Source organism: Gastrolobium bilobum, unplaced genomic scaffold (assembly GCF_033153095.1).
Source record: "Gastrolobium bilobum isolate Gb01-03AN ecotype WA unplaced genomic scaffold, APGP_CSIRO_Gbil_v1 utg15966, whole genome shotgun sequence".
Lineage (NCBI taxonomy): Eukaryota > Viridiplantae > Streptophyta > Magnoliopsida > Fabales > Fabaceae > Gastrolobium > Gastrolobium bilobum.
In genome coordinates, this window is record NW_026897912.1 from 256,704 (window position 1) to 271,557 (window position 14,854).

Consider the following 14,854-nt stretch of genomic DNA (forward strand, 5'->3'; position numbering starts at 1 on the left):
TTTGAAGATTGTTGTCAAAGCGGGACATTCCTTCCATTATGCAATAATTGCACGTGAATAGATGAAGAGTCGTTGTGTTTCTATTTAAAGAATAACACATTGCCATTTTCAACAAATCAAATCGATTATTCAGTAAAAAACTTTTTTAAATTGTCCAATCGTGTATGTCGTTTGTTAAATTATTAAGGTTCACAACTACTCAAAAAGTTTAACTATTTCAATGATATATCAACACATTATATTAAAAAATTTGATTGACTGCGGATCAAATTTAAACTATAATCATTAAAGGAAGAAAATGTAATTTTGACCTTTTCTTATTAGCACAACATCCAAAAGTAACCATGTGAAATATATATTAATTTCACACCTTAGGACTCTTTAAGAGCTTATCCATAGTTACATATCCTGTATTAAAATAAATAAACAATGAAAAATCTAGAGTTCATTAAAAAAATAAAAATCAAAAAACCTCCCAAGTTGTTAATGTTATACCACTGACCAAAATTCTAAGTAAAGAAAACTCAAAATATCAGATCCGAAGATACGACCAACAATAATTATGGAGCATTGGAATCCAATTTTCTGAATTAGATGAAGCAAACTGTTGTATCTGTCCAGTACTCATATTTACCTTGTACCATATGTGTTGATTGGGTACCCACTCTAGAAAATCACAAATAGGACAATTGTCTGTCAGGTACTAACGATCTTCACCTCTTTCTGATTTCGGTTTGGTTGAACCCAAACCCCATCAATAGATTCGACACTCCCATTCAAGCCATCGTCCACAAAGTCACCAACCCTCTCTTCACTTTAATTTCTGTGGGTTCAACAGGGTACATCCCAGAGAAGCAAGCATAACAGAAATTGGGAGAATCATCACCCAACAACTTCTTCAAGCTATCAAGTGGAAGGAAAGCAAGTGAATCCGCTCCAATAAACTCCCTTATTTCATCAACACTCATCCTATTAGATATCAACTCCTCCGAGCTTGGTGTGTCCACCCCATAGTAACATGACCCTATAATTGGGGGGCATGCAACCCTCATGTGAACTTCCTTGGCACCTGCCTCCCTTATCAACTTTACAATTTTGGATGATGTAGTTCCCCTCACAATTGAGTCATCCACAACCACAACCCTCTTCCCTTCAAGTACAGCACGTACCGGTGAGAGCTTCAACTTCACGCCAAAGTCCCTAATCTTCTGAGAAGGCTCAATGAAAGTCCTCCTCACATAGTGTGACCTAATCAACCCCTGCTGAAAAGGAACCCCAGCCTTAGCAGCATAACCAAGCGCAGCCACCACACCAGAATCTGGAACTGCTATCACAACATCACAATCAACAGGGCTTTCAGTGGCCAGTATTTCTCCGAATTTCCTGCGAGATTCATACACAGACCTCCCAAAAACCACAGAATTGGGCAATGCAAAGTATATGTGTTCAAAGATACATTGCTTTGGCTGTGGATGAGACATTAGGCAAAAGGATTGAATCCCATTCTGGTCAACAACCACAACTTCACCAGGGTACACCTCCCTCTCATATGTGGCTTCAATCAAATCAAGGGCACATGTCTCGGAGGCAAAAACAACAGCACCATTACATCTCCTCCCCATAACCAAGGGTCGAAATCCAAAGGGATCCCTCACAGCAATGAGCTTGTCCTCAGTAACAAACACAAAAGAATAAGCCCCTTGAAGCTTCTCGCATGCATCAACAATCCTCGAGATGAAAGCTCCGTGCTTTGAGGTGGCAATAAGATGGAGCACAACCTCAGTATCAGAACTCGTGTTAAAAATCGACCCATTGTCTTCAAGTTTGGCCCTTAAGGAGCGATAATTGACCAAATTGCCATTATGAGCAACCCCAACAGAGCCAAAGCGATACCCTGCAACGAAAGGTTGAACATTCTTGAGCATGGATTGGCCTGCAGTTGAGTAGCGAACATGGCCAATAGCCAAAGTTCCAGTTAACTGATGAAGCTTGGACTCGTTGAACACTTCAGCGACAAGACCAACACCAGTTACAGATTGAAGAACGTTGTTATGAACAGCAACAATCCCAGCACCTTCTTGGCCACGGTGCTGGAGAGCGCGCAGGGCCAGACAGCATAGACGAGATGCATCTGGATCACCGTATATACCCACCACACCGCACTCTTCGCGTGGCTTTTCGTCATCATCATCATCGTGCAAAACCTCTGCAGAAATTTGGTTTTTGCATGAAACTGAAACTGGGAAAGGTGTTTTATGGGACTCGGAGGCGGCGTTAGAAAGAGCGGTTTTGGGAAACGAGGTAGGGTTTTGGAGGGAAAAACAAGTGTTGGCGTTGAAAGGGAAAGACAATGATTTGCAGAGGAAAGAGGAAGACAGGGTACAAAGATTTGGCGCAGCCATATGGTTCTTTTGCGACACGAACAGAGGAAGATCAATAACAAACACAAACACACCCACACACCAATAAGCACTGAGCAAAGCAATTCCTCCAAAGATTTCCCTTTTGAATTCTTAATTTTCAATTTTTTTTTTCTGATTATACTAAAATTGGGAAAAACATCTATCCTTTTAAAGGATAGAAGCTTATATCATTTTAGATCATAACCATTGATTTCTGTCTATCAACGGTTATAATTGATTGGATCAAAATTATTAATTAATTAATAATAAATTTGGCCCATTAAATTTGACCCAATAGACTATAACCGTTGATGGACAAAAATCAACGATTATGATATAAAATGATATAAGCTTCTATCCTTTAAAACGACAGATGTTATTCCTAAAATGAAATATATAAGAGTAACAGGATATAAATTTTGATTTTGATCTATTATCAATTTAATTTCTTTTATTATCTTTTAGTATTATTGATGGAGGATATACTTACCCTCTCTTATTCCTTACGATCTTTTTACAAATTAAATTATTTATTCTTATTTGATATTATTTTATAATTATTGATTTGATTTTAATTTAGTAATAACAAAATGATCATAAAAAGTATAAAAAAATATAAGTATAACCTTCCCCTAACTTATATTGATATTATTTTATTGAATATATCTAATTAGAATTTTTTTAAAAAAAGCTAAAAAGATTACATACCAATACATAAATACTATTAATGAACAGATTTTAACACTATCTATGCATCGCAATTAAATAAAAAGCGATACTTTTTATTTATAAAATTGTTTTTAAATCTTAAGGATTTGAACTTGACATATAAAGAAAGAAAAATGACATGCTAACCACTTAATCAAATTAATTTAATTATTATATTACTTATATTTATATATTTATTATTTAATTATTATATTACTAATATATTTATTATTATTTATTTGAAATGGATTCGAATAACTCTCTGCCAATTGTTTCTTTTTTTTTTTTTTTTTTCCTCACCTTCCATAGAAAAGAAAAGAATATTAAGAATTGAAATTTCATCAAGAAAGATAATAATGTTGTGAAATTAATAAGAATGAGAAGAATAGAGATAAGCGAGAGATAGGGAAATGTATATTGGTTATCTTATCATACTACAATGATGCCTTATTTATAGACTCGGGAAACATAAAGATTACAATAACTGAAAATATTCTCCAACGGTTATAACGTCTGCAACAGCCATAACACGTCTGCAACAGCTATAACGTCTCTAACGATTATATAACGGTTTCACAGCCAATAAATTGTTTATAACAAATAATTTATTCTTATATTAATCTAATTCTTACGTCTTCAGTCAGTAAGCAAGTGCATGCACGACATGTTTATTTATAGAATCGGAATCTAGCTGTTTGAACTTTGAAGTATATCGCTAATTTATCTATCGCTAACCTCAAGGATAATTATGAATAAACGAATCAAAGTATACGAGAAATCTACGCAGCAGGAAGAAAGAGGGAACAAAAAAATTCTTTTGGCTGTACTGAATTAAGATTTTAAAAGATTATTTAAAAATATAATGACTTTAAAAAAAATTTAATATTTTTTTATAATCAAGATTTAATATTAGTGAATTTGAAATTATTTATTATTAAAATTTATAAGATTTGTAAGGATATGATGAGTTTATTATTAAAATTTATAAGATTTGTAAGGATATGATGAGTTTATTAAATTTTAAAAAATCATATGAAACTTTAGCAAATTTGGAGGCTTCTGGGTTTAAACACTTTTATAATACAATTGTTGCAAATTCGAACTGTGTTTGTGAGAGATAAAATATATCAAATGAGGCGTCATTTTGCAGATCTCAAAAAAATTTGTGGAATAAAAAAAAAGTACTTGATTCTGATACTCGTGTCAAAAGTTATGGTCTTTCGAAATTTTACGGATAAATGGTTGATTTTTTTATGTCACATGTCAACAACAAATGAGTCACGGCTATCTTAGGCACGAATGCCTTGTGGGTTACACCTAACTTTAGGGGTGTCAAAACGGGTTGACACGACACGAATTCGACATGACACGAATACATCAACACTAACACGACACGAATTTTTATTCGTGTCAAAATATTAAACACTGACACGACACGAATTTTTCGCGAGTTGACACGACACGAATAACACGTAAAATAGGGGTCAAAACGGTAATTGACATAAATATATATATATATATATATATATATATATATATATATATATATAGAAAAAATATCTGACGGGATAAAACCGTCTCTCTATCAAGACGACAGATCCATTTTATGCTCTGTATATATATATATATATAAAATGAATCGAAATTAAAAAAAAAAAAAAGATAAAAAAAATAATTTTAAAAAAATACGGGTCGATACGAACACGAATACATCAGCACGAACACAACACGAATTTTTTACGTGTCATTTTTTCGAACACGAACACGACACGACACAAATTTTTTTGCGGGTCAACCCGAACACGAATTTTCGTGTCGTGTCGCGGGTCGATCCGCGTGTCAAAACCTATATTGACTCCCCTACCTTACTTAGGTGTGAATGGTCACACACAAATTGAACGCGAATGAGTGCAATATATCCGTAAATTAATTCAAAGTAGTTATATTTTTATAATTATTTATTAAAACAACAATATTCTAATTTTTTTCCGGTGATTTTGGAGAATCTTCTTGCACGTGTGTTCGAGAATCTCTTGTTTAAGAACCCCTCTCTCTGTATAATAAAGATTCTGTCAAAACAATAAGAATATCGGGATAAAGGGGCTTTTGCAGTATAGACGAATGAGATGGAGCCTTGGATGGCCAATGATCAAGAGAAATGGGTAGCAAACATAGGGACGATATAGGATTGACTTGGACCATAGCCATACCACACTTATTACTCATTGAGTCATTTACACGCTTTCGGCAGCTTTGTGTATATATGTTTTTTTCTTTATTATAATAATTAATAAATGGCACCAATAAACAAATAAAAACAAAATTTGGAAATTGTATGCAAGTTTTTTCTTAGAAAGAAATCAATATAAATATAGATACTGTATCAATAATAAAATATAAATATAAATTCATCCATACTATTGTGAAAATAAAAATATACTGAAATGTCTACCAAATAATTTCCTTAAAATATGATGAAAATAATAAAGTAAATGAACAGAGTGAAGACAGACAGAAGAAAAAATGGAGTAGAATTGTTGTGGTGATGACATGATTCTAGGTTGTTGCCACTTGGGATCGCCGGTAGTCAAGCTTGGTGAATGAGCGTTTGTTTCTAATTTGGGTAAATGCTTCATGTTGTGTGGGTTTACTGACTCGAATCATGAATTGGAGTCATGTGGTTTGGGCAGTTGGGCCTTGTGGGGTTTGGGTTGTCAAGTGTAATACATCAAGAAAAGAATATGGCAAAAAAAATAAAATAGAAAGAAAGATTATATTTATAAATTTTTTATTTATAAACTCTGAAAAATTAAAATCAAACTTAGTAGGTGACCGGTCATACTCAGTGTAATTTGTAAAAAAAAATTTGTAAACAGATCATTTCCCTAATAATATAATAATAATAAAGGTTTGGTGTTTGTCATTTTAAATAACATAAATTATGTCATTTTAGGAGAAAGAATAAACACAAAAAATAAAAATTATGGGAGAAAGAAAATGGTTGGTTTTTTTAAATTTAAAATTTAAAATGACAAATAGTTCTCCGTGATAATAATCGGAGAAGAACAAAGAAAAAGTAAACTAAAACAAACGGCTTCACCTAATATTGAGGGTTTGATACCGGAACTTACTCCTTCTTCGTATATGTTTGGCCACCTCCTTCCCCTTCCCCTTCCCCGTAATAATAATAAGAAATAAGAAAAAGTAAACTAAAAACCTAATATTGGGGGGGTCAGTGCTCTAGGGTTTGATACTGGAACTTACTCCTTCGTCTCTGTTATATATGGCGCCACTATCATTTGATCAGTTCCATGTTTTTCGTGCAGTATCTTTTGTACGCTTCCTACTCTCCATAAAATGAAACATTATTTATTATTAGATTATAGTCTGAGTCTCACATCCCATGGATTCTAATTGGTAGGTCGCTGCAATGTCCGCTATCTCCTTGTGCACCATTTATGGAGTCGGTAAAATAATCGAGGTTTTCTTCATTTAAATCTGTTCCTAGTTTTTATAGAGAATTAGTGGAAATCACTAGCATTGTTTATATGGGTGAAAAACTCATATGATGTGGTCTACGTTATATGATGTGATATGGGAGAATCTTCTTGAACGGCTATTCGATAATCTCTTGTTTAAGAATTTCTCTCTGTACAATAAAGATTCTGTCAAAACAATAAGAATCTCGGGATAAAGGGGTTTTTGCAGTATAGTCGAATGAGATGGAGCCTCAGATGGCCAATGACCAAGAGAAATGGGTAGCAAACATAGGGACGATATAGGATTGACTTGGACCATAGCCATACGCACATATGGGTGGAGATCTCTCAACTCCACTACTTCTCACAAGAAATAGTTGGTGGTTTCTTGGTGAGGAGAAAAATCTATACAACTTTGTAGTTTACACTCTTTGCTTTCATGGATTCTAGAGAGAGAGTCATTTTCAAGCTTTCTTTTCTTTCCTCCTATGGTGTTCCTTGGACTTGGAAAATGGTGGGTGAGTGTTATGTGAGTTGGTGAGGAGAGAGACTGTTAAAAGCTGAATTTTAACATTTCGCATGCCTGCTTGCTCCAACGCTCACTCGAGCGAGCAAAGCAGCAAGTAAGGTAATTTAACCCGCCAGAATGCTCGCCTATTGAGCAAATCGTCAAGCAAGAGACTGTTTTGACTTTTAATTCTCTTTTACATTTTCCTTTCTAGCAATACTTTGCATTTCTAAAGTATGTTTCCCTCATAATTCTTGTAAATTAACCTCTCACTTTTTTATTCCAAGTTTTAGACAATTTCTTTATTTAACCCAAAACTCTCTGTACTTTCCTTTTATCTGTTAAAAACCAATTTACTTGTATCCTGTACTATGACAATATATAGGACTATAGTTTTCCCCCGCGTTTGGTCATACACATGTGACTAGAAATGCAACTTTGGATTTCTCCGGCCAACTTAAATTCTTCAGTCAGTCAGACAATTATTAGCAGCTTGTTTCAGTTGTTTGCATGAATTAAATGTAACGAAATAGAAATAAATAAGTGCAGAGTGCAAAGGCATTTTTCAACATGACAGTACCGTGTATACCTGAGGAAAACCCATGAACACAAGGTACCCCATTAAGTGAATCGAACTTAAGGTAAAAAGAAAGAGCACAGAAATATCACATTCAGATGTACATGAATGTTGTTAATATGTAACTTGTCAAGACCCCTAAATCCGGATTGCAACAGTAAACACTACAAATTCCACTTATAAACAAAGAAAGGAAAATCAATTTACATAAGTCCTTGTGTGTACAGACACATTGGTTTATGCTATATATATATATAGAGAGAGAGAGAGAACCCCAAAATTGGTCTAAAGTCACTTGGGGCGAATCTGTTGACATTAGAAGGTCAGGCTTCATTTTCAGATAATGTCATCACTCACCAGCAAGAACAGCATCTTTCCAGACAAGCATTTTCAAGAAGTGTTTCCCTGCACTGCACATAATTAATCAATTTAATAACTAAATAGATGATGAAAATCTTTTGATGATATTTAAAGCTGACCAAATTTGGGATATAAAATAACAGAATTTTTTTTTTGGGATACAAAGCTAGTAGAAAGCTTAAGACTGAGTACTCATCTGGATAAAACTAAACATAAACCCGACATTGGAATCGGATTTTCTAAAATAGGTTCATTAGAACATACCTACCAACAGTGAAAGGTCTGTCCATATCAGAGAGGTATAGTACTGATGCACTGGGAGGCAGCTATTCCACAAAAATGATACCTTCATCAGGGTCTTCACCACCCCGATCCTCCTCGTCTTCATGTGCTGATGAATCCAACTGCACCTTGTTTTGACCCTCAGTGCTCTTTTCATCCTTTATTTTATCTAATATTGCAATCACCTGAAAAGTTGAAGTGGTGGGTGCACCATATCAGTACAAGCTCACAGCACACTCAATAAAAGAGTGGCCTACAAGTTGCTGAAATTTGGAAAGGAATGGCATGCATACGTGAGCACTAGCCACGGAAACATGCTCATTGGCGATGATATTCATTTTCATCCCAGAACAATGTACAATCCACAATTCCATCATCAGAAACAACAAAGAGAGTAGCAGCATTACAAGTGGCAATAACAGTCTATAAGTTCCATCTTATTTATTATACTCTAGATTGCATTATAAAATATGTTAAGTAGAATAAAAGCAAAGAGGAACTGTTTCAATCTCTATCCACAACCACAAGTCCACAAGGTTTTGGAATATAGACCCCCCAATAAGCAACTTTAATAGACATTGGAAAAATGTGGCTCTTGCCTCTTGATAAAGAAAACTAAGAGATGGTAAAGGAGAGGACAAAATGGAAAAAAGAACTACACAAACTTGCAATTGAATACATACACATGTAACCACATAAAATAAAAGCTGAATATACTTATTCTTACCCTGCTTCCTCTCTCGAAAGACTCATCCTCTATAAAGCGTATCTCTGGAGTTAACCGCAACTTCATACGTCTCCCCAACTCACTGCGAACATATTTAACCTTTGACTTCAATCCAGCAAGGGCTACTTCCTTCCCTCTTTCATCTCCAAAAACAGATACATAAACCTTAACCACCTAAAGACGTTGAGTGAGATAATTAGATGCTAATCAAACCCCACCCCAGCATTGCATCATAGTCATGTCATGACATGATAATAGACATACAAAACAACACGAATGGAACAAATTAAGCTTTGCCTTCCAATTAGATCAGAACATTGAGAGAAAGAGCATACCTGCAAATCGGCGGAGACTTGGACGTCGGTGATAGTGGTGAGGGAAGAGAGGTAACGGTCAGCTCCTAAGGAAGCTTCGGGAAGAACAGCATACTGCAAGACTTTGTCAGTTAGGAGCATATCAGAAAGCTCTCTCATTATTTGCTTCCCCACCATTTTCACTCTCCTCGGATTCGCCATACACCTTATTGTCGAACCAACAACAGCCTTGCCTGAGAGGACACCGCCACGTGTCACGATTGGGGTGATTGTGGTTTTGGTTGAGGTTGTGGGGATGTGATGCCGCCAAGGACACGGCCATGGTAATGCTATCAGTGCCGGGCGAAGCAGGTATGTCATTGCTCTGCTCTAACTTCGAAATTAAACCTCCCTAAAACAACCCTCTTTGCCCTGCAGATCAGATTCATATGCAGCTAAGAATAAAGAAACAGATATTTGAGTCTTAATAAAAAAAAAAAAAAAAAAAAACCTTATTGGGCTGTCCAGTTGGCCCACAGTGTCTGAGAAGCCCATCAAACTGGACTTTTGTCAGGTCTTCAATGGGCTCTAACTGACCAAGAAGCTATAATGGGCTTTTCTGTTTGTGTTAGCCCAATGATAAAGTATGGAGGCTGTTCGTTGTTGCTGCACGTGGTGGCAACGTATTACAGTGACAGGCTTGCACTTTGGATAATTATATATTGGGAAATTCTACGTATCCTAGTGAGTTAGCGTAATATTTAATATATTTTTTAATACAGAAAGTCATCTTTATTGCCAATATAATGATATGAATTAAACTGATTATTCCATACCTTTTATCCATCTTCCATCTTAGAACAACCGGAGGGATGAAGAAAATGTAAGCATCAAACCTTCGTTCCTTCCCCTTGGTCATAATTATTATATTGTAACCATTTGTGTTTCGGGTTTTCTTTTTGGGACTTATTAGAGCTTGTTTGAATTTTTTTAAAAGTTAAAAGCTATTTTTAAATTAAAATTAAAAAAAAGCTTAAAAAAACACAAAAAGTTATTCGGTGGTTATATGAAATTTTTAGTTTAAAAATTACTTCAAATCTCAAATCACACATTCAAGAAAAATAGATAAGAACTTAAAAAAAAAAAACTCTTCTTAAGAGTTTTTGACTTTTGACTTTTTTCTTCATTATAAAAAATATTTATTTTTATTATAAGAGCTTTTGTAAAAATTTGTTTAACCTAATTTTTGCTTATAAATAGAAGAAAAACTAAAAAAAAAAGAGAGTATCAAAACATGTACTTAATCTCATATTGCTGAAAACAAGTTGTTGGAGATATGTTGTCGCATATTATAGAGATAAATATGTGATTCCTTTTAGTTTTTTTTTTTTTATAAAAGATGAGTCTCACATGTTTATCTCTATAATATGAGATAAGATGTCTCCCACAAAAATAATTTTCCTTTTTTTCACTGATGTGGTTTGTGTTAATGCTGGGGCCATCATATATTCCCAAATCTTCAATTATATCTATATTTTAATTAGGATTACTGTGTTAATTAGATACTGGCAGACAGGGAAATCATGGGATTAAGATATCAAACACTACAAAACAAAGTGTAGTCGATTTTCTCTTTCATGTTAATTTGTCCGTTTTTTCCTTAACCCTTTTCATGTTTGATTAATAAAAAAAAAAGGAGTTATTAACTTTATGTCACATAAAATAAATATTTTATGTAGGTAAAATAAAGTTGTGCGATCCACAATTTTAAAAAAATAAAAAAGAAAAGAAAATGGAACAAAATTCTATAGATATACAATATAAGAAAATTATTTTATATGACATAAAGCAATTATTTCTCGTAAAAAAAAAACTGTTAATTGAACCTGAGTATTGTTGTACCAATTCTCTACTGGGACTCAATATTTATTTGATGTTTTCTTCTGGCTGCTGCCGTTCATGATTTTTTTATTAATTTTTGGTCAGTATCGGCTACCATTCAATTTTATTAATAAATTTTGGTCAAGAGCTTGCATTACGTTGTGATAAAGTTCCCTCCCATTCTCGCACATTGAAGTCAAATCATAGTTTCTAAAAATAAACAATTCCCATAGTTAATAATATCAAAAGTTTCTAACTGCAGAATGACTGTTCCGTTATTTGATGGCGCCATTGAAGCCCAACGGCGCTATATGTTCTTCCCATTTTTCTTTTAATCTTGACGATTGGTCACCGCTCCCCTTCTTATGCCCTTGATAATACAATAACATATATCTAATTTGTAGTATAATGAAAGCCACGAGGCGTTTATTACGTGGTTTAATTTAGATGTTATGCACTTTGAAGACAGAGTTCGGATTTCGAATCATATGGTGTCAGAGCAACATGGAGGAAGCATAATGATTGGATTTTATAATTCTCATCTTATTGGAAATAAAAATTATTTTATATATATATATATATATATATATATATATAAGAGGATATTCTTACATCGGTGTAAGAGTTAGAAGCCTTACGCTCGATCTTGATCATTGATCCTTTTGTATCCGATGACTCACTTTGCTAAAAAATTTGAGCCCTTAGATATAAGTGAGATCAACGAACAAGATTAAGAGTGTAACTTACACGGATGTAAAATGATCCTCATCATATATACATATATATATATATATATATATTATATAAATGAATAAAGTTTATTTTTATTTTTATTTTTTTATATATAATTTTATTTGGATCTCACATAACTTTATATATATATATATAAAATAAAAAATTATTTCTTATAATATAAGAAATATTAAACTCAATAATTATTTAGAATAAAAACATATAATTTGAGACTGTTTTTACCTAACGAAGTTGTCTTATTTGTTTATTTTTTTAAATTGTAATTTGTTCTGATTATAACATGAAAAGAAAACAATATTTTCGTTTAACAGAGGCCTTTTTTATCATTATTTTTTGTCAGGAATTTGGACAAAGTCAGACGTTAAAAAAATTCAGTTTTTTTATTTATTTTTTTACAAGATAGAGGGAAACAAAAATTAAATCAGTTTTTGTCTGTAGTTCACATGGACTTGACAAAGACTGAGACAACAGACACAATCTCGCAATTATCTTAAACTCCATGGGCATTTTAGTCTCGTCAATCCAAAAATACGCGCCTATTAAGATCCCACCAAACCGTAAAGTTTCAACTCCTCCATACCATCATCCCATTTACAAGTGCGCTTACTTTTCTTTTCTTTTCTTTTCCACACTTCACTACTTTTTCTCTGTTATTTTCGCGAGAAAATGTCACCGGCAATCGGAAATAGCAGCAAGATCCGGCACATTGTCAGAGTCCGGCAAATGCTACTCCGGTGGCGCAGGAAATCGCGCGTAACGGCGCCGTCGGATGTCCCTGCAGGGCACGTGGCACTGTGTGTGGGCCCGAGCAGCATAAGGTTCGTGGTGCGCGCGACATACCTGAACCACCCAATCTTCAAGAAGCTTCTGGTGCAAGCGGAGGAAGAGTATGGATTCTGCAACGAAGGCCCCTTGACGATCCCGTGCGATGAGTCTCTCTTTGAAGAGCTCCTTCGGGTTATGTCACGGTCCGAGTCGGGTCGGTTCTCAACCCTCGAAGATTTCCAGAGGCGTTGCCACGTCGATGTCCCTAGTTTTCTTGACGTCGTAGGAGATTCCAGACCCTTGCTTTCTTGACCAGCCTATTTTTGTTGCATAATAATTAGTTAGTTACGAAAAATAGGAGGCAGGTTTAATTATTTATTTTACATATACATTATGTAATTTGTAAATAGTTCAGAAGGGATAGATCGGTCGTTGGGTATTGTAATTTGTGAAGTATGCAAATCAATTGATTCGACTTCAAAGAAATGATTTTTTTTTTTTTTTGATAACAAGAAATGATTTTAATTCAAGATGTGATTTTCTTTTTCTTTTTATTTATTTATTTATTTTAATATATTCATCGACATTTAAGCACTATTCGACCAATAATTTAGGGGCAATTTTTCCAAAATAATTTCCTCTATTTTTATACTCAAATTCGAAAGTTTTAAAATAATTTTCTTATCATTTCAATCAATAATTTTATTCAACTTTTATTGTTTAATGGTTGGTAAAAAATAAAAAACTTTGAATTTATTATGTGCTACATACCTTCTCATTCCTTTTTAATAATTAAAGGCATTCTATTGAAAAAATAATACATATTTATTAGGGATAAATATAAGAATATATTTAATTTATGTTTTTATTTTTTTATTGGTTAGTTATTTAGAATTTTTTTTTGGATATTAGTTATTTACAATTTTAAATTAGAAAAAAATGTTTATCATTTTAAATGGCACAACTTATATCATTTCACTCTTACAAAGAGGTAGAATTCACATCTTTATATTTTTTTTGTTCATTCTCTCCTCCTTTATCTAACTCTTTCTCTCACTTAAAATAACACAACTTTACATCTTATCTTTTAAAATGATAAACATTTTTTCCTTTAAATTAATATATTTGTGCATTTATATAGGATTTGATGTTTGTCCTTTTAAAGAACATACATAAAATTATGTCCTTTTTTTTGGCATGGTATATCCTTTTTTAAACGAGAGAAAGATATACACAATGAAAATTATGAGGGAGAAAATGAATATTTTTTAATTTAAATTTAAAATAAAATATTAATTTTAATTAAAATGACCATATTTAAAAGGACAAATATTTTGGCTATTAAAAAAAAGGACAAATTTTTTCTTATATATAAATATTTCTCATGTAATAAAATTAACTTTAAATTTTTAATAATATTGTTCTTGACTTTTAATTTAAATTTAATTTTTATAAAGCATTTTGAATGTCGTTAAAAAAACAAAAGTGCTGATGTGATGTAGCCAAGATGACGATGAAGAAGATGAAGATTAAGGAAAGAAAACTAGTCTGGTTGTTTTAATAAAGCAATGTCAAGTCTCGTACAAGTTCCGATAATTCCAGCGAGTACATTGAATCAAACCCGATATCATTCTCGTTGGATTCATTTTGATTAGATGTAAATGAACAAATTTCTTTCTCATTTTTCCCCACCACATTAAAGAAAATGGTTTAGGTCACTTTAGTTGAGTAATATAGCGACTTTGCGAGGATGTGACCGGACTTCATAAGTAAAATTACCCGCAAATGGCAGTTTAAGATACATTAGATGAACTCTGCCTACCCCTTTTCTTTTATATCCATTCGTCTAATCGTCTTTTTTTTTTTTGGAGAGGGTGGTGAAAGTTTAATCATCTTTATATTTTGGGAAAAATTATTCTCATATTACATAAGATAAATTTTTCTTTCTATACACTCTTTGATAATTGTGCCACTTTTTTTTAGGTAATAGAGTCCACAAGTTTATCTCTATGACATGAGATAATTTATATCCTTTAAGGTGAAATTAATAAAACCCTTACATTAATACACTGTTTTACTTAACTATGTATTTTGACTATTTTCATTAATTCTAAACATA

At 33.1% G+C, this 14,854-nt stretch overlaps 3 protein-coding genes across 6 annotated transcripts; 1 reads left to right on the plus strand and 2 right to left on the minus strand.

The window, feature by feature from the left end:
• Positions 1-696: 696 nt before the first annotated feature.
• LOC133311372 (amidophosphoribosyltransferase, chloroplastic-like) lies at positions 697-2,402 on the minus strand. Its single transcript, XM_061512412.1, is given in 2 exon segments — positions 697-806; positions 809-2,402. Coding segments are annotated over 2 exon segments (1,704 nt in total).
• Positions 2,403-7,719: 5,317 nt separating this feature from the next.
• On the minus strand, positions 7,720-9,764 carry LOC133311377 (probable ribosome-binding factor A, chloroplastic). 4 transcript variants are annotated; one of them, XM_061512420.1, is made up of 4 exons: positions 9,379-9,764; positions 9,044-9,217; positions 8,303-8,501; positions 7,720-8,079 (listed from the first exon to the last, which is right to left on the minus strand). In XM_061512420.1, exons 1-3 carry the CDS (start codon positions 9,715-9,717, stop codon positions 8,361-8,363), a joined length of 654 nt encoding a protein of 217 aa, XP_061368404.1. In that variant the 5' UTR covers positions 9,718-9,764; the 3' UTR covers positions 7,720-8,079; positions 8,303-8,360. The 4 variants fall into 4 exon arrangements, with proteins under 4 accessions (XP_061368404.1, XP_061368403.1, XP_061368402.1 ...); XM_061512419.1 differs by having other exon boundaries at positions 7,720-8,084; XM_061512418.1 differs by having other exon boundaries at positions 8,299-8,501.
• A 2,791-nt stretch (positions 9,765-12,555) lies between these two features.
• LOC133311382 (protein SMALL AUXIN UP-REGULATED RNA 12) lies at positions 12,556-13,188 on the plus strand. The gene has a single exon (XM_061512425.1). It carries the CDS (start codon positions 12,637-12,639, stop codon positions 13,045-13,047), a length of 411 nt encoding a protein of 136 aa, XP_061368409.1. The 5' UTR covers positions 12,556-12,636; the 3' UTR covers positions 13,048-13,188.
• The last annotated feature ends 1,666 nt before the right edge of the window (positions 13,189-14,854 follow it).

What these genes read in the sequence shown, in the direction of transcription:
- LOC133311382 (XM_061512425.1), top strand. Translation starts at nt 12,637, where the DNA reads ATGTCACCGGCAATCGGAAATAGCAGCAAGATCCGGCACATTGTCAGA.
- LOC133311377 (XM_061512420.1), bottom strand. Translation starts at nt 9,717, where the DNA reads ATGACATACCTGCTTCGCCCGGCACTGATAGCATTACCATGGCCGTGT. An exon ending in AAGTCTCCGCCGATTTGCAG is followed by an intron (nt 9,218 to 9,378) that starts GTATGCTCTTTC and finishes CAACGTCTTTAG; the next exon opens with GTGGTTAAGGTTTATGTATC. An exon ending in CTTTCGAGAGAGGAAGCAGG is followed by an intron (nt 8,502 to 9,043) that starts GTAAGAATAAGT and finishes TCAACTTTTCAG; the next exon opens with GTGATTGCAATATTAGATAA.